Source organism: Xylocopa sonorina, chromosome 2 (genome assembly GCF_050948175.1).
Source record: "Xylocopa sonorina isolate GNS202 chromosome 2, iyXylSono1_principal, whole genome shotgun sequence".
Classification (NCBI taxonomy): Eukaryota; Metazoa; Arthropoda; class Insecta; order Hymenoptera; family Apidae; genus Xylocopa; species Xylocopa sonorina.
In genome coordinates, this window is record NC_135194.1 from 16,620,084 (window position 1) to 16,639,472 (window position 19,389).

Below are 19,389 nucleotides of genomic sequence, written 5' to 3' on the forward strand. Positions count from 1 at the left end.
CCACCAGACAATCGAAATCCATCGATCCATAGAAACGACTGTACGGCCTTAATAAATATTTTTAGTCTACGACTACTGACTCCTCCATACTCCACGTATATGTACCGAACATGAAGCGAACGTTACGAGTCTAATAATCGTTTTAATCGTATAACAGCTGCATTTCTCTGTTAATTGCCGCAAATGATTGGTATCCGATTAGATATTGAGACAATCGAACGATAAGTCCTTGTCTGATGAAATTTCACCGACTTATTCACGCGGCTATAACATATATACGTATTTAAATGTAAACAATTACGCGAAAGCATTTAAAACGTGTCGCAATAATATCGTAAATACATGTAGTAACTTCTTATCGCGGAATGGTAAATATAGACGCGACAATAAATATGGATACACGATCTGTTTAAAACTGATCTACACGGTTTACTTTGCTATTAAATATGCTGTTTTGAAGCTTGCTATTATAACTATAAATACATGGTTAAACTTTATTTAAACGATACCAATCAGATGAAAAGTAACGCGAGACTTACAAAGGCATTCGCTCAATCCGGTGATTGTTCCGATGACTGCACTTACTTACTTGTTTTGCAACAATTACAATATGATCGAAATCGTCCTTATATCCATTAAATCCAAAAATAATAGCATCTATATGGAGGTCTCGACAAAGAAAATTGCTTGTGTAACAAATTAATCGCTACCGAATATATAGAAATTAACGGTTAAAAATAAACATTTTATTCAATTCTTTTCAGAATTTTCTTAAGGATTTAACTGTTTTACCTGTACATTGTTCGTTTTACGATAAATAGCAAGAACGAAGGCAAACCGAGTAACCAGAATTTCACATTTTCGGTATCAATTTCAACCGCTAGTAGCGTTGTTATCTCGTTCCGTGTGGAAATCGGTAACATTCGTGATGGTATTCCTGGTACCAGAAAAGTACGAAGAGGACTCTGCATAAAACTGGATCGAGTCGTAAAGTCTATACGCAACATTGCGTCTATGGCCTCGCGACACGAATTATTATGTACATACGTTTTAGTTGCTTAACCATGTAACGTAAACAATATTGTCATATTCTCAAGAATTGTACAAAATGTTCGGATACTGTCGGACGAGTTCTAGAAATATTGACACGTTGTTCATAAACGTTTCGAGACGCTATGTAATTACACATTTTGCTCTTTACTGTTTTCTCTGATAACAATTGTATGTTAATTACATTTAAATTTCAATCTAGGCAAAAGCCGCAGCTAAAACTCGACGAAACCAGAATAAGGTAATTGACGGTAAAGCGAAATGTGAAGAAGCCAAAGTACCAATAATAAAGTGTAAAAAAAGTATGTATAATTTTTACAAAGGCGATGCATGTACAAAAGGGAAACCAATATTAGCAAGCCATGGATGGAACAATAGGAAGACTAAAGGAGATTATTTTTTTATATATCCATATGAGAATGTATGTTTCAGTTCTAACAATATCTATCTATCTTGATACAAGCCACGGTACGGTTTTTAAATTTAGTTCCACTTTTAGAATAACGCACCGGCAAATGTAGGAGTCGGTGCATCTTCTGAAACGTTTAGCGACTTAGATTTGAATCCTAGTGTGTGTGATAATTTAGAGGCTATGGACATTCGGAAGCCTTTGGAAATACAAAGTTTAGGAATACCAAAAATTCTTCAAGGACATAATGTGCTATTAGCTGCGGAAACAGGATGTGGAAAAACATTGGCTTACCTTCTACCATTGGTAACTAAAATCATGGCGTGGAAGCAAATGGCAGCAAGAGATATAAATTGTCCCTTAGGCCTAATCGTCACTCCGTCAAGAGAGTTAACAGTACAAATTGCGGTTTGTAATGGCAATCGAATCTGTTTTTAACCCCTCTATAAGTTTATATAATAATATAATAAACTCTAATAGTACGTATATATTTCATTTTCTCTTAGCTGGTGTTAATCAAAGTGTCTAAACATCTTGGTATTAACACGAAAATAATCACTGGCGGGAGAACAAAGAGACTGATAATGGATCCACCCACTGGCCATGTCGATGTTCTTGTTTGTAGTTTTGGAGTTATCAGTAAATTGACGACACTTAGCGTATATAATCTTCAATTTGTTAGACTTGTTGTATTGGACGAGGCAGACTCTTTATTTCATTGTACGTTCGAAGAAAAACTACGAGTCTTTATGAGAAGACTATTTGTACGTAAAACCAGAAGAGAAAGGCTACCGTAACGCAAGTATCCGTTATTAAATATTCTAATGATAACGTTAACTCGTTCAGGTCGGATATTTTCAAGAGACGTCTGAGAACGAATTACCAACTACAGCTCAGCTGATTTTATCCTCTGCAACGATCCCTTCGCGATTGGAGAACGTATTGCACGATATTGTGAATGTAAGTAGTACATGTAGCGATTCCTGGAATAATCATATCTTAACAAACGATAAAAAGTCTCTTTTTGTAGCTGAAATCTTTAGCGCATGTAACAACTGAGAAACTGCATACAATATTAGTTCCGCAAAAATTTATAAAATTAATCCCAAGCCAAAAACCGATAGAGCTTCTGAAATATATAAAACCTAAAGTGTTAAATAAACAACGTGTAATTGTATTCAGTAATCGCAATACTACCTCGACTTGGCTTTACTTGTTTTTACACGAATGCGGTATCAGCGTTACAAATCTACACGGCGATATGCCGTTACGTGTACGACGAGGAAAGTATGGAGAATTTCTAAATGGCAAAACAATGGTATTATCTACAACGAACGGAGGATCTAGAGGCTTAGACACAATAATGGTTAATCACATTCTAAATTATGATTTCCCATTAGATACGTCCGCTTACATTCATAGGTACACACGCATGTAGTTTACGTAATAGATGAATTCAAATTTGTAGAGATTTTTTGTAAAAAAAAAAATAAGAAAAAACTGACGCTAAATAAATTGTATGTTTATTTAATTTAGATGCGGCAGAACTGGCAGAGAAGGTACGGTTGGTGATTCTAGAGTGACAAATTTTATTTCTAGATCGAGTGAAGTTGCCGTAGTCCAAAAGATTGAAATGGCAGTTAGGAAAATGAAACCGTTGCCTATATTTAACCTTGTAGAGTCGGACGAGATGGAGGAGGAAGAAATAGAAGATAATTATGTAGAAAATATAATCGAAAATCTAGATGACCCGGAGAATATTCCGTACTAAAATTCAAACATTTTTCACAACATGTAAATAAAAATACGTTTACTTGTTATAAATATTTATGATTTTTGCAGCTGCCTCTCCTTTAGTAAATTTCCATCATTTACGTAACTCGCTTGTTCGTTTAGTGGTACGAGAAATCCTCTACGAATGTAGACGACGTAGACTACGTCGCAGTGACTCACGATAGCATCAAAGAGTCCATTATATGTCATTGCCTTCAAACCTATTTAATTTTGTTCGAGTTTCATTGATTCTCAATCTCGGCAAACGCATATCGAACAGGTGCCCAACGCAGAGTTGACTAAAAGGAGAGAGGAAGAGTCGTTCAATCGATTAATTTTATGAATTTCCAGGCTTTTTTTGTATTCGAGGAAGGAAGCCATCGACCCACACGTGCGTTTCCATTCATCCGTCGATCCACTGCTGTCCCCGTCATGTCCGGCGGCACTCCCACACTGGCCGCCCACGTACATACATATTGAAAAAGTGAACCACTATAATCCGGACCACACGTCTAGACCAGTTTATTACTCGCATTGTCTTTTAGTGAAATTAAATACGCTTGCACGTAAAAACGTATCTATCTCTTCGTAAACAGCGTACCGCACGCGATTCTACATTTCTCGCAATTTAAGTAGGTTTTCGCGCAGATGGAAATCTTTTTCAGTTGTTCGTTTCGCAGGAATACAAATTTCTAGTAAAAGTTACAAATTATTAACAAGAAAGGTAGAGATTCTCAGCGACGAGGAATTCTTATCTTTTCTCTCTCTCTCTCTCTCTCTCTCTCCCTATCTTCCTCCCGCAGAAGTAACTGCAAGAAAAAAAGATAAACAAATGGCTACAGGATGAATAATAATCAACAGCAAAGACAATGAAATTGGACTAATTAGCGTGGGTAGTTGCGTGTCATGTAAGACACATAAGGGAATTACACGCGTGAACCTTTCCTATGTTGGTAAGGAGCATAAAAATGTTGAATTCTACACATTTGAACTGTAAAATATACATTCTGGCTAATATTTCGAGAGCCATTGAAGGGTAGCATATGATACCCCTTCCCGATTCCTATTAAAAAAAATCAAACTAGAACAACCACAAGAAGATTTTTTAGGTACGCCAACAGATAACAGTTCGCAAGATCATTAAGCAGATATATATATATAAACAGTAACGATGATGAAGTAAAATAATGATTAAAAAAATACGAAAAGAATAATGTTAGTACGTAGACGATAAACACGTTGACACAGGTGTAGAGAAAGAAAAATATGTTTCATCTGTTGTCCACTACCGACAATGTGAAAATCCCGGTAACGACGATCGCTGTAGTTTTGAAAAGACGGGAGTGGAAGTATTTACAAGCCGGATGGAGTGGGGGATCTCGGGACCGTCCTAATAGGAGCGAACTCAGTCGTTCTGCGACGCGCAACTTGTTGGCGTCGCAGTATCGTGTTTCGTGTTTGCTTAATTTCCTGATCGCTCGTTCGTACAATCTCCTCGCTCGACTCGGAAATGTTAGCGATGATTCGGTAGAAATTAGACAATATTCAATCGCAGAGGAACTGGGAATCTGTGCACCGATATTTTTCGTAAAAGAAAGACTACGGATCGACACGGCAGATCCGGGTTGACGAACCTTCTGAAAGAGGCGGACACGACGTCGGTTCCGTAAAAATGCAACGCGTCGTCTTCAGCCTGTCGGTTAACACGGAGTATATACGTGCCTGGAGATCACGCGAACAATAGTCATCGAACAACGTTACAGACGAAACGAACGAGACTAAAGTCGACGTTGCTCGATGCATTTGATTGTAGAAAGGAGAAGGGAAACGAGGGAAAAGATCTCGGCTGTCGAATCGAAACGACAACCACCTATTCGAACGAGTGCTACTTCGAGAGAATCGAGTTTCGCATCGAATCAAACGGTTTCAAGGCTTGACGGAACAACGTTTGCGACGAGCTGCGAGTGATCGTGTTCCACGAAGCCGATCGGTTTGCGATTTCGTGAAAATATCGTGAGTTTGAACGGCAAAAGTGCACGACGACGACGACGACGACGTGGTTCATCGATTGTTGATCGTTCTGTGAAATCGTTCTGTGATACGTGGCGAAGAGAACCTATCGTAAGCGAAGCAGGCGTGTCGAGATTCGATCGTAGAGCGCGCGTACCGAATGGACGGTGGTGTCAGTGGACAATTTCGTTTAGTTTGTGTTGGCTAAAACACCAGGAAGCCGCTATATTGGAGAGGAAACGAGAAAGCGGCGTGCCGCTCTTCTGTGTACCGCGGCAGAGGCGATCGTCGCAGCCTGAAAATGTAAGTTATCTCTAACGATGTAACAAGACGTGTGGAGTACAATCGATTCGCGGATCGATTCCTACGGCTTTCGATCGAGTCTGTATCGGTGCCGTTACGTACGAGTGAACCAATTTTCACGCGAATTAAACGTGTTTCCGAGAATAGCAGATAATACCGTGCACGTACAAGGTAGACACTCAAATTATAACCAAATAAGTTTTTCATTCAGCGTCGCTCCCGAAATACCATATACCGCAGGAAAGTTAGGTCAATGAAGGTTATATCTATCACCAGTTAACTTTACGCATCGAATTAACAAATGATTTAACTTTTATATTCTTCTATGATCGCAATGTAAAAAGCGCACCTACATCGCTGTACTTTTGGTATGTTTTACTATCGTGTCCATCGACAGTATACTATTTCAATTAAATTCCAATTCCAGACAGAGCCTTTGTCATCGAGTATAATAGTATGGACCGCGTCGTACCACCCACGTGGTTCAATAACGTTAGCGAGTCTTTCGTTTTCTTTTTTCTATACCTGAAAAGCACTCGTTGTATCAAAGGTTAGAAAATTCGCTTGTACTTTTATTTAAGTGGATGTACACACAAAAGAAAGAAGGAACGGAACGAAATTTGGAGTGTTCGAATGGAACGGTCGCAGGGAAAGAAGCCCCTTTCTGCGCCGTGTGGTACATATAATGTTATTGTATTCTCAGCACGTATAGGCAATGGGAGTTCGTTATTACGCCTACTTCCGTTGGAGTCGTTCGAGCTGCTAACGCGTTGTTCGAGCATACATTTCAAATAGATCTCTCTTGCCATTGAACATTTTACCAGAACGCAGCAAATAGAATCGTATCGATTTAAATGATTTCGCATTCTAGCGATAAATGTACAAGCACCGATCGAAGTTGAACGCTGAGACATCCGGGCAAGGTGGATACAGGACACCGCCTATGTACCTACCAGTATACCTGTATCGGCTGGGATTCGTGTGAAAGGCTGAACCCACTATTCGAAAATACCGAAGAAGAACACCCAGGTCCCAGCTGGAATTTTAGAACAGCTGCAAGCGTATATACCCCTAAGTGGTTAGCCCGGAGACTAACCTTACCGGCCTCTTCGGTCTCTACATAGGAAGAACGCTCTCACGATTCGAATCGGCATCGATGACTCATTTCGAATCGCTTTTTACCACCTGCATATGCCCCAACCCTGGAATCTCTTCCAAAGAACGAGACAATCGTATCTCGTCGAATAACGTCGACGTAACGAGCATTTCCGATGAGAAAATAAGGTGAACAGAAGACCTGTTGGCCGCGCGAAACGAACGTACGACACACGTATTTTGTTGCGTCTCTGAACTATTTCCTGCGACAATAACCTTTCCCCTAAAATCGAATTATCGTCGGTTATCATCAGTTATCGTCGTTTATCGTCGGTTATCGTTGCGCACCGTCGCCCGATCGACAGGATACAAGTTCTTTAAGAGTGACGAAAGGCAATTAATTAAAACCGGACACGCGTTGATTGACCTCTGAATAAGTTTAGCAGGGTTCGAGTATCGGGGGGCCTTGGCCCTTTCGCTTAAACTATACATATATTCTTTAACAGAGATGTTATGCGCGTAACCAGAAGAGCGACCGGTATACATATAGTATGTACTGTTATAACACAGCGTGTAGCTAACTGTAAAAACATCGAGCAAGCTACTTAGGACACGGACGTTCAGTTACAAGCAGAGTTGTCACCGGTGCGTGTGCGTCGCATCGCGAGGAAAGCCACTGTCGTCACCTGGCACGCGAGATCCCTTGCTGGGAACTTTGCTTCAATATCGTTTCTCGCTGCTACATACTTAGGGACGATAACGCGTAAGGTCTGCTCTCGCGTATTTACGCGACGAAAAGTTGGATGGGGTGGGTAGCGACACTGTGCGGGTCGCTGGCAAAAAGGAAAAAAAAGGAAAAGACCTGTATTGGGTCAGTAGCATTCGGTGGGAAAAGAAGAAGGCATAGTTAATAAGAGGAATCCAGCTCCCTCTTTTCTCGGTTGGGTTAGGCTTGGTCCCGAGTGACTCTTTGCGGAGTAACGGCACCTCGGACCGTCCTTTTCCTTCTCGTCTCGAACGGCTTTCCCCCGTTCTTCGTCTGTCGGTCGGTCGACTTGGCCCGTGACTTTGCCTCCGAATAATTCTGAACGTTCGCCGCGTTCACCGACGACACGCCCCTCCCTCCTTCTCCCTTTTCGTTTCTTTTTTTTTCTTCTTTCGCTCCTCCTTGTTTTTCCTCCACACACACGCATGCATATTACGGTGTACGCGTCACGACTCACCACGAGACATGGCTGCCTGCGGATGCACTCGAGATTCTAACGTACCTCTCGCGCTCAAGATTCGTACTTGTAGCACATGTGCGCGGGTGTACGTAAGTATGTAGACGCGTGCGGCTGAAATACTAAACCGTCGAAAATCGTTGCTGTCGTTAGCTCGCCGAGAAGCTACAGAAGTTGGGTGCGGGCTGACGGAACGTACATACAGGAACCGAAAGCGAAAGGGAAAGCGAAATCGATTCGCACGAGAGACAATGGGATAATAGTTGGGACTGTCCAAGGATGCGTCGACGCGGATGGTCACTCGACGGGTTTCCTTGGCTCGAGTCGGGATCCTCGTTACGAAGAAATCGTAGAAACGAGGCGTTTCGCGAGTCGGCTTCACCGCGTCCCGTTTGAATTTTCTGGGTCAGGGTGCGCGCGCTCTTTCTCGGCCTTTCCACTTCGGTGCACTCGCCGTTTCTTGTACGCAGCAGATATAGATATACACGTATGCGTAGATCCACGCTTGCCTCTGTGTCGCGCGTACGTAATCTCGCACTGACCGAACGAACTTGGATATAATCGCGCGTCATCGCGTTACTATTATTTTCTAAACTAAAACTCGAAAACTCGGTAGACGGCGATGCAGGTAGTAACAGGAAGCGGGATAGAACGATCGGATCGCGAAACGGCGTAGCGCGTTATGCGTTCTCGGTTGCATCCAGTACACCGGACACGAATCGTTACGTCGAACCTCTCGTCGTTCCAGCGGTGCTCGGAAAGATCGCTACGAGTCGATAACGAAGCGGTTGCCCTGCCAGCGGAACGCCTATGAATAAGTCGTTTTCTTTACGTAACGCATCCTCGAACGCGCCGCGAGATCCTCTTCCCCTCTGTTTTTCCGCGAGCTAATTTCTCGCGCGATACGTCGATCGATACCTTCCAAGTTCTGCCCTATTTTTCTGCCCCGTTCAAGATCCCTTTACTTTCTTCGAATCGACGAAACTCGCATCGACGTAGAGCGATTTAACGGAGGTTAGGTATAACGCGTACGTGTATACGTCTCTACGTATACTTAGGTTAGACAAGTATGGTGGAACGAGAGGAGGAGAATGAGAATGAGGAGGAGGGGTGGACTTCCGGTGCTCAGGGCCGTAACTCGCCCTCGGCGCTTGTTCCCGACTCCCTTTCGCCGCTCGACACAAAGGACTCTCCGATCGTCTCGGGAACCAGAGAAGAGGGCACGACCTTCTCGCGGTGAGAGGATACTCGGTAAACGGGATCGAAAAATCCACACGACGCGTATTCGTTACGCGATACTGCTCCTCGACGGATGACCGAGAGCAGTAATCGCATTCCCGTTCGCCCTTCGCGGCCTCTAGAGACGAGGTTAATATTCGCACTCTCGTTGCTCTCGTCCTAACATTGAACGACTCGCGCGTCGAGATAAGTGCAGAAACGGACACGCGTTAAGCAATTTATCGGTGGTCGTTACCGTGTTCGAAGCGAAGTAGCTGGTGCAATACCTGCGTAGTTAATTGCGGGCAAGTACGCGCGCGCATACCGGCACGCGAAACGCGCGTTTCTTTTGTAATCTTCGTCGAATACGGCACGACCGTTCGAACGATGGCGGATTTGGTTCTGTTGGAGCCGCGATCGGGACGAACAACTCTTCTCCCTCGAAAAACCCCCGATCGGTACCGGGGAAACGAGGGTAACGACCGACCGACGGAACGAACGCGGCTGTATTCCCAGGCAACTTCGACGCTTGACGCGCAACACACACCGTGCGTCGGACTCGTTGCGTGGACGGTTGCCAACTTCTCTTCGCGATTCTCGATCCCATCGCGAAGGGTCAACGATCGAATGCGTCTCCGCCCGCCTGTCTACGTATATCTTGTCACGTATATACACATATGCAGAAACCACCGGTTTGCTGGCACCGTTCGAATCTGTCAATCGAAGGTGGAACACTCGAAAACTGGAAGGCTGTTAGAGATCGTTTCAATAACCATCAACGTTTACCGCGAATATTATTCGTCGTTTGTACGTACTACCGAAACCGAACGTACACCGGGGTGCGTATTTATAGATCGACCGTTAAAAACCGTATATTCGAGTAACGACGATGCAATGGCCGGTAAACACGGTCGTAGTACGGTACCGACCGGTCTCCCTCTCTCTCTCTCCCTCCCCCTCGAAATAAACGCTCTCCATCCCTCCGTGTACGCGTTTACGCATACAGATTCGTGCGTAGGTCCGTATAAAGTTTGAACCGAACGAAACCGACAATGATTAAATTGGAAATAAACGGAATCCTGCAACCAAGTACAAGTATTATGATACAGAAGCATAGATCAGGTATGATCGTTCTATACGCTCTCGTCGAGTGAGCACCGATCCGGTGGGATCGATTAACAAGCTGGCCGTATCTGTCCGGCCTGATGGGGACAATGTAGATATTCATCGAGGTACACTTGAAAACCGTGTGCGATTAATAACGCGGGACGCGCATACCGGGATCTCGTAGCACCGCGTGTCGCGTTCACGGGAACGATAAGCGAAATTCAAATAAAAGATAACGCGTATTCTCTCTCGAGTAACTTCTCCGGTAACGCAGATAAATGAAACGGGCGACGTTTTAAATTTACCTCCGCGGTGGTTCTAACCGAGGATCGCGGGCTCGCGCGAGCACCCGTAGACAATCCAACCGAAGAGGGACTAAATTCTCTATCGCGCTTAACATTGGTAACTCGGTAATTATTATTAGCCGATTAATTGTTCCAGCCGCTCGAACTTTCGTTCCCCCGTTTCGAACTCGATCGAGAGCTGTCCGGGGTACAGTGGTGCGCGCGAGTCGTTGACCCGATATGTCAGTCTTGCGTAACCGAACGCTTTACGCTTTACACACGTGACCCGCGTGTACGGTAATCCGCGTTCTGTCTACGCATGCTCGACTAAACCGATAAATACGCGCAGACGTTCCCTCGGTTTTCACCGCTTCCTGGGAGACGTTTACCTCCAACGTTGTCGCGTGCCTCCTACTTGGAATTTTAGGGGAGAGTTGTCAGCCTTGCCTTGCGATGGAGCAATCGCGTTTCCCGATCACAGGGCACGGGCAACTTTCTTTCGGTCAATGAATTCGCACGATCGAAAAACCTAACGATCACTCGTTCGCGTTGCATAGAAAGTATAATACGTGTCCGTGTATGCGTGTACACGTACGTAACGCGCGTGTAAAGCGTACGCGGTTACACATTGGGAGCGGAATCAACGGGCGGAAACCGGCAGAAAAAGCTAGAATTTTACCACGATAATGGCGGTGCTCTCTTTCTCTCTCTCTCTCTCTCTCTCTCTCTCTCTCTCTCTCGATGCGTATTACGATCGTTTACGATCCCAGAAAGGGGCGAAATAATATTCTATCTAGACTGTCTTTATACGGCCACGCGTTTACGCTCGAAGGATTCCTCGCTGTGTGCATTGTCGGGAAATTCGCTTAATGCCGAGCAGCAATTGTTTCCCGTTCTCAGAAGGAATAGCTAGCCCTGCTATTATCGCGGAGCATGCTTAAGCAAGCGTGTGTGTACGTATGGACGCGTTATACGTGTTTAGTCAGCGGTTGCGAGAGTGTTCGCGCGTTCCATCCTCGTCGGGTATCACGATCCTGGGGAATGCGAGAAAAGAATCGACGCGAAACGAGCGCATTCTTCGCTGTTGCCTGTTCGCGGTCATAGATGCAAAAACATTAACATAACTAGTTGGGGATGAACGGCGTCCATTTCGTGCAACACCTATTCGAGTCCGCGCGTATCTAAGTAGATAGGTTGTGCCAATAGTACCGTGACTACAATCTAACTGGTACTCGTCGTTAGTTGGAAGGTTCATAAAATCGACCGCCGTGTCGCGACACTTGGAACGATCTCGCGATATCTGTTGGCCGACGTTGGTTATCGCGTAAGCTCGCTGCCTATCGCAATCTTCCGATACGATTTCACCGGTATCGCGAGACTGATAAGCTCGTCGACGAGCACTTCGAATTTATCGGAATACACCCTGCAAAATCCAGTAATAATAATAATTATTATTATTATTATTATTATTTCGAAAACGAAAACAACAGCTGACTCGAGGACTCGACCGTGTCTCCCCAGCGTCGTTTCTGCGGTTGCCACGCATCATCTCGCATCGCGTTCCCATACGATGAGGAGATAGGTGTAATGCGCGCACATACTTATATATATACTGGGTATCCATAAAAGTTGTCGTACTGGTTCGGTAGCTGATCGCGGCATCGAGAAAATCTGATAATCTATAGAGCGCTGCTGTTCGACGATCGTTAAATTCGATCGTAAAGTCAGGTTTATCGGACGACGTAAACCGAACGAGCAGAATTCTGAGAACTTTCGCACGATGCGATCTTGGTGGATAGAAAAAGAGAAGGGTATCGTGGCTGGTATGCGTAGACGTACACTCTTAAGTCGTAGTAACGCGACGATAGACTAATTTACCGCGATCGGCACGTGCCGACTTTCTTTCAACTTTTAACCGTTTACAACGATCGTTATCGACAGAATGAAGAGATGATCGCAAGCCTGCCGATACAGAACGGCGGTGGCGGCGGCAGCGGTGGCGGAGGAGGTGGAGGACCGACGACGAGTAGCCGCGTGGCCCGTGGATTCACTCTGCACAGGTCGAATTCGAGCTTGGAGCTTCCTCACGGTCCGGACACTGTCTGTCGAGCATCCGAAACATCCTTGAGGAGGGAGTATGGATCTCACGGTAAGCGAACGTTTACGATACGAGGAAAGGTGAGGAGGGACATCGTGACACCGCATAGACTCGGTATGAATCATCGTAGGAAGCATCGACGTAGTCGCTCAGTCGGTGACCATCGGAGAGAATTTATTCGCCATGCTCCAAGACTTGAGACCGTCGTCGTCGACGGCCGCAACAACGACGACGACGACGACGATGATGACGACAGCGACGACGATGACAACAACGACGACGACGACGACGATGACGACGACGACGACGACGACGACAATCACAACAACAACGACGGCGACGGATCAACAACGGAATTCGGTCGGTGCGGAATACCTGAGACGCGTCCCGGACGGGCAGACGGTCGACGCGGACGAAGTTTGCGGGCCGACCGGTAACTCGAGTCCAAAGTTACGGTTGAAGCTGCAGAGATTGTGGGGTGCGAAACCCACCGCACGATCACCAATGGACGAGAGCTGCGCCGGCCCCGTCGTTTCGGCCGACGTCGAGGAAAGGCAGAGGAGGCGTGCGTTCGCTCATTACGACTGTCAATCGTTAACCGCGAACCTCGGATACGCGGCCAAGCTGAGAGGGATACTGCTGGCCAGAAGGAGAAACACGGCGACCGGTGCCTCGGCCGCGAGTGCCTTCAGGGCGTCCACTCCGGACGAGACGCCGGAAGAGGATGCCGGCGATGGGAAAGGTATGGAATGAAAACGGGCCGAGTGTCTCGTCGAAACTACCCGACAATTGGTACATGGACGGTCGATTGATTGCATGCCCGATCAGGAAACGAACTGCTGGAATCGTGTCCCTTCTTCCGGAACGAAGTAGGCGGCGAGGGCGAGCGGGAGGTGGGTCTGACTCGGTCTGCTGGCTCGCGGGGGAACGGAGTTCACAGGCCTTCGCTGTCGTACGGTGTCGCGGTTTTGGAGCCGGCGCCCGGCGAGACCATCTGGAAGCACGGTTGCTGCCCCCTGCTGAAACGGCCGTTGCCTATCGAGAGCGTCGACGAGGGCGCCCATTATTACAGACGGTACTTTCTCGGTAAGCCGTGCTGCTGCTGCTGCTGCCGCCGCTGCCGCTGCCGCTGCTACTGCCGCTGCTGCTGCCGCTGCTGCTGCCGCTGCCGCTGTCCGATGTAGCGCGCGTAGATGCGTACGTTATGGTACGTACCTACTTAAGATGTCTCTCTGTTTCGCGACGCGAACGATTTTCAGGTCGGGAACATCAGAATTGGTTCGGTATGGACGAACAGCTGGGCCCGGTCGCGATCAGCGTTCGAAGGGACTCGAGCCAATACAGAATAATAATTCGCACCTCCGAGCTGTTGACGTTGCGGGGTTCGGTCCCGGATGAGGCCCTCGGTGGTATAAGGCCGCAGGGAAGACTACCGATCAGAGAGCTGCTGGAATTGGTCGCGCCAGAGGTGCAACTCGGTTGTCTGCGATTGGGGACCACCGCAGCGGAGGAAGCCTTGGCCAGATTGGACGAGCAGGGGCTCTCGAGTAGATACAAGGTCGGCGTTCTCTACTGCAGATCAGGGCAAAGAACGGAGGAGGAAATGTACAACAATCAGCACGCCGGGCCGGCTTTCCTCGAGTTCCTCGATACGATCGGTGAGTAGAACTCGATCGAGATCTACGAAACTCGAGATAACAGACGCGTACGAATGCGCGCGTTACCTGCGGCAGGCCAAAGAATAAGACTGCGGGGATTCGAAGGGTACAAGGCCGGGCTGGACACGAGGACCGACTCGACCGGTACGCACGCGGTCGCGGCGACCCACCGGGGGACCGAGGTGACCTTTCACGTGTCGACCATGTTACCCTTTACACCGAACAACAGGCAGCAATTGCTCAGGAAGAGGCACATCGGGAACGACATAGTCACGATCGTTTTTCAGGTAGGTAAGCTCGGTCACCGCCGATCACCACCGATTGCCATCGGCTGGAATCATTGAAAACACTGTCTGCTTGCGCGGGCTGCGACAGGAACCTGGCGCTTTACCGTTCAGCCCGCGGAGGATACGATCGCAATTTCAACACGTGTTCATCGTGGTCAGAGCGGTCGAGCCGTGTTCCGAGAACGCTCGATACACGGTGGCCGTATCTAGGAGCAAAGACGTGCCAATTTTCGGGCCACCCGTCCCTATCGGTGCCACGTTTACCAAGGGGAAACCGTTCGCCGACTTTATTCTGGCAAAAGTGATTAACGCGGAGAACGCGGCGCACAGGTTCGTCCGGCACACACTCTCGATCGTGTACACACCGTATTCCGTACGGTCCACCGTGTGCATATTATGTAGATATCGTTACGTAGGTATGGACTCGCGAGCAAAACTGTACGTTGTTATGTTTTTTTTTTTTTTTTTTTTTTTTTTCTCTCTTCTCCTTTCGCAGATCCGAAAAGTTCGCCACCATGGCAACCAGAACGCGGCAAGAGTACTTGAAGGATCTCGCTAGTAATTATTCGTCCACAACGATGGTCGATACTGGACAAAAATTTTGTAAGTAACGTCTGTATGTATCTCTGCCGATCTCGGTAACAACCGGTCAGCCGGCGACGGAAATGAACGTCTGTAAAATCGCGTCTACGGTTCCCGAACAGCCATGCTGTCGTTCAGCAGCAAGAAGAAGACGGCCGTGCGGCCGAGATTATCCTGCGACGCGACGCAACGCGGCGCTATTTGCTGGCAGGTGATACTAGAGGACAGCAATCAGAATACGGATTGTTACCTAGGGATAAGCGTGGACACGATCGTCCTGATCGAGGAACATTCCAGGCAGATCGTATTCGTTACGCCGTGCCTAGCCCTCCTCGGATGGCACGCTCAAACGAACAGGTGCGCCGCGACTCTGATCGTGACACCGAACGAAACGCCGGACCATCTAATCCATTCGTCCGTTTGTTTTCTAGTTTGAGATTGTACTACCACCAGGGAGAATGCGTAACGATTCACGTGCGCGGTGATTACGGGGAAAGAGACGAGCTGATGGAGATAGTAGCCCGTCTACGGGCGGTGACTCCCGGCGCGGCCGCGACCGAACTCTCGTTGAAGAGGAACAGCCTCGGACAGCTGGGTTTCCACGTACAACCGGACGGGGTTGTCACGCAGGTCGAAAGCGTGGGACACTCGTGGCAGGCTGGACTGCGACAAGGGTCCAGGCTTGTCGAAATTTGCAAAGTAGCCGTGTCCACTTTGAGTCACGATCAGATGGTCGATCTGTTGAAAACGAGCGCCCAGGTCACCGTGACCGTGATACCGCCCAACAACGACGGCAATCCCAGGAGGTGAGACAGTGTTTTATCTCTATTCCTCTCGCTCCGCGCACCACTCCAATACCTCTCGCGCTAACCTCTCGACCCTCGCTTTGGTTCCGCGCCCTCGAATAGAGGCTGCGCGCAGCAAAACTGCCAGTACTTGTCGACCAACTACGAGGGGGATTACGAGAATGTCCGAACCAGCCCCGATAACACGCCGACGCAACAGACAGCCATGTCCCATCAGAGACGGTACGAGCGATCGTTCAGCCCGCCCCGATCGAGCAACAGTTCCGGTTACGGGACAGGATCTAGCTCCAGGTCGTTCAACGATCCACGATTCCCCATGGAAGGCACGATGACCAGCAGCAGCAGCGGACACAGCAGTAACGACGACCGCTGGTAAGAGAGGAGCAAAGATTACGTACAGTCACCCAATTGGTTGTTATCGTTATCGTTTTCGTAATCGTTGCACCAGGTACGAGATTCTAGAACCGCAGGACCCGCAGGAGGGCACCGGACTCGGCACCAATGGCGGTGGCACTCCGCCACCTCCGCTTCCAGCCAGGCAATCTTATCAGATGATCGCTCCGAAATCATCGTCTCAGAGAAAGGAGAAGGAGTCTCGGTACGCGAACAGCAACAAGTATTCCGAAAACTCGAAGCATCATCATGCTCACGAGCATTTCGCGAAGGATGCCGCCCGACACGAGAGCGGTCACGGTCACCGTGGCCAGGATCACGTTTCCTCCAGCTACGTGAAACTTCAGAAAGAAAGGTACGAGACCAAGCAGGAAAGTTTGTACGCGTCTCAAAGGGAACTGCACAAGAACGAGGTCCATTACGTTGCTCACCAAAAGTTGAGCACCTCGAACTCTTTACCGTTGGCGCAAAACACCTCCTACAGCCTCCCAAAGTCGAATCTGGTCGGCATCAGCCTAGCCAGGGGCTGCAACGAGTACGAGCACGAAGGTAAGCCGGGGGAGAGGAATTCTAAATACGACGCGCAAGACGACAAGGTTACGTTGGACCGTGCCAGTTCGGTCAAGTACGAGCAGCAAGACGTCGCGATGAGAGGCCATCACGAGAAGAGGTCGTCGGCGGTCATCAATTACGAATACCCCGAGGAGGTGTACGAAAGGCGGAACAGCAAGTACGACATGGATATCGCGAAATACGAGATCGAGTGTCAACACGTCGAGCAGAATCGCGAATCGACCAACAGATACGAGCTACTACCGCACGAGTTCAAACTTGGCGAGAAGGTTACTTGCTTGAAAGCGACTATCGGGGAGAGGCCTCTGCCTCACAAGATAAACGTAGAGTATCGTCAAACGAAAGAGTTCACCGCGAGTTTGCCGCCGGAGGTGAGAATCGGCGATCTCAACGGGCAAGACACCAGCTCGGCGGCGGCGGCGGCGGCGGCGGTGACGACGACAACGACGACGACGACGACGACGACGACGACGACGACGACGACTCTGCCGAGCGAGGACGAATTGTCGAACGGATCCGGAAGCGTGTCGCCACGACTGAGAAGGGCGAGCAAACATCGGGCCGGGAATTTGACGCCTTCGAGCGGCAGCTCGAGAAATCAGAGCCCCAGGCCGAAACCGGGGGTACGGAATTCTCATAGGAATTCGGCGAATTTAACGTCGAGCACGCTCCAGGAGGACCTCATGAGGCTGATCAATCCCGATTACATCGCTGACGATGATCAAACGACGACGATCAACAACAATCTGGTGGCCGGGAACGCGTTTATCACCAATCAGAACCCTCACAAAATCAACAATAACATCCTCGAGATTCAAAACAGGTGCAGATCGAGGGAGAATTTGTGCGGCAGTAGTAGCGGCAACCCGTTGACCGTTTTACCAACGAACGGGCAAGAGAATGGAAACGCTACTGGATCAGAAGTAATCCTGACGATGGCTAGGCCGGCGACGGTCATCTCGAACGCGAGCACCGCGTCCAGTCCTGCGCCGAGCGAGAACAAGTTGTCGAAGGAGGAGAGGTAAGCGCGGTGTATGTAACCCATCCCTTTCGTTCTCTCTCTCTCTCTCTCTCTCTCTCTCTCTCTCTCTGCTGTATGTATATATATGTATATAGAAAGAGGTATAGAGTAGTAGGCCTATGCGTGTGCGTGTCTATCTGCGAGTGTGTAAAATCTCTGAGTTTAGATTGTCACCGCGCGTTACCAAACCTCCCCATTCGATTTCCAAAGCACCGACCAACTTGACGTCCGTCAAAGACGCGAAAAATCATATCGATACGGAGATGGATCGTTGGCAAAATCACCACGTGGATTCTAGATCGTTGCAGCACCCTCAAGACTGCTCCGATGACAGACTTATCGATGGATGCAATACCATCGCGTAAGTTTATCGACAAGTGTGACAAGTTCGATTTCGTTTACACGCTACTCGATACGATCAGTCTCCCTATGTCCCCGGTTCTTGTTCTATCAAGCTTGTGCCTCCGCCGCACCGTTTCCTCTCTTTCTTCGAGAAGTCTCGCTTCGTTTCTTCTCTTCCCTCTCTGATTCATCGTTGTCGTGATTTCAGAAATTCCGTGTCGGATTTGCAATCCCATCTGTCCACCCTCGAACTGAGAGTGGCCAGAGAGACGCGTCGAAGGCTCTCCCTGGAGGACGAAGTACGCCGTTTACGAGACGAGAACCGCCGTCTACAGGACGAGAGTCACGCGGCTGCGCAACAGCTACGACGTTTCACCGAATGGTTCTTTCAAACGATAGATCATCAATGACTCGATAAACGGATTTCTCTCCTTACCACGATCTAGCTACAGTACACAGCCGTGAACGTGTCTTTTTCTATAGAAAAAAGAAGAGAAAAAGAAAGAATTATAATTAAGAAGAAACAGTATTAATCCGCATTTCTCGCGCGCCCGACGTACATCGCGTACATCTCGTTCGAGATTTCACGAGAAGAGTAGTACCACCCACGGTATCTCTCTTATCAGAAAAATCTACCTTAATAAAAATAGCTGTAAGAAATAAGGATACAAACGTAAGTTACCATCGGTGTCGCATTCATCATCGACGATGGAGAGTGCGCTGTTGATCACGATTATCTTTTAGTTCGACGAAACGACCAAATATTACTAGTTGTTTAAGAATCATCATTTGAACTCGGTCGTAATTTATTACGTACTCGTCGTTAAACGGATCGTTTTCTTGCCACGCGCGCTTGAGAATCGACCAACGTTGAATAGGCACTCGTGCGCGTCATGCGAGTCGTGCTTCTAGCGGGATGCAACGTCCTGGGAATTTTATACGGAATAACGCCGAGAACGTTGTAAATCGACGAGATTTAATAATCGTTAATAAAAACGAATGCACACTCAAGCAACGGGAAGTGTTTTAATTCTTGCACGAACTGCGAATCGAGAAAGACGGCAAAAGACGTGGAAAAGGAAGTACTGGTAGAACAGTTATGGTATTCGAATAATGCAGCAACGCGTAGAATAAAATAGTTTATTGTAATCCACAGA

At 47.7% G+C, this 19,389-nt stretch overlaps 3 protein-coding genes across 4 annotated transcripts in view; 2 read left to right on the top strand and 1 right to left on the bottom strand.

Moving 5' to 3' along the window:
* Dnr1 (E3 ubiquitin-protein ligase defense repressor 1) overlaps positions 1-19,389 on the bottom strand; it is a 79,580-nt gene that overhangs the window by 46,618 nt on the left and 13,573 nt on the right. The window lies entirely within an intron of this gene.
* On the top strand, positions 1,229-3,283 carry Dbp21e2 (putative ATP-dependent RNA helicase Dbp21E2). Its single transcript, XM_076910522.1, has 6 exons — positions 1,229-1,471; positions 1,550-1,867; positions 1,966-2,223; positions 2,306-2,419; positions 2,490-2,881; positions 2,996-3,283. The coding sequence occupies exons 1-6, from the start codon at positions 1,355-1,357 to the stop codon at positions 3,228-3,230; spliced, it is 1,434 nt and encodes a 477-aa protein (XP_076766637.1). The 5' UTR covers positions 1,229-1,354; the 3' UTR covers positions 3,231-3,283.
* LOC143433235 (uncharacterized) lies at positions 5,409-18,739 on the top strand. Of its 2 annotated transcripts, XM_076910499.1 has the most exons (14): positions 5,409-5,545; positions 12,414-12,621; positions 12,701-13,312; positions 13,399-13,656; positions 13,830-14,228; positions 14,304-14,515; positions 14,604-14,845; positions 15,012-15,118; positions 15,220-15,454; positions 15,529-15,903; positions 16,006-16,275; positions 16,352-17,275; positions 17,339-17,890; positions 18,441-18,739. In XM_076910499.1, exons 2-14 carry the CDS (start codon positions 12,423-12,425, stop codon positions 18,640-18,642), a joined length of 4,587 nt encoding a protein of 1,528 aa, XP_076766614.1. In that variant the 5' UTR covers positions 5,409-5,545; positions 12,414-12,422; the 3' UTR covers positions 18,643-18,739. The 2 variants fall into 2 exon arrangements, with proteins under 2 accessions (XP_076766614.1, XP_076766613.1); XM_076910498.1 differs by having other exon boundaries at positions 16,352-17,890.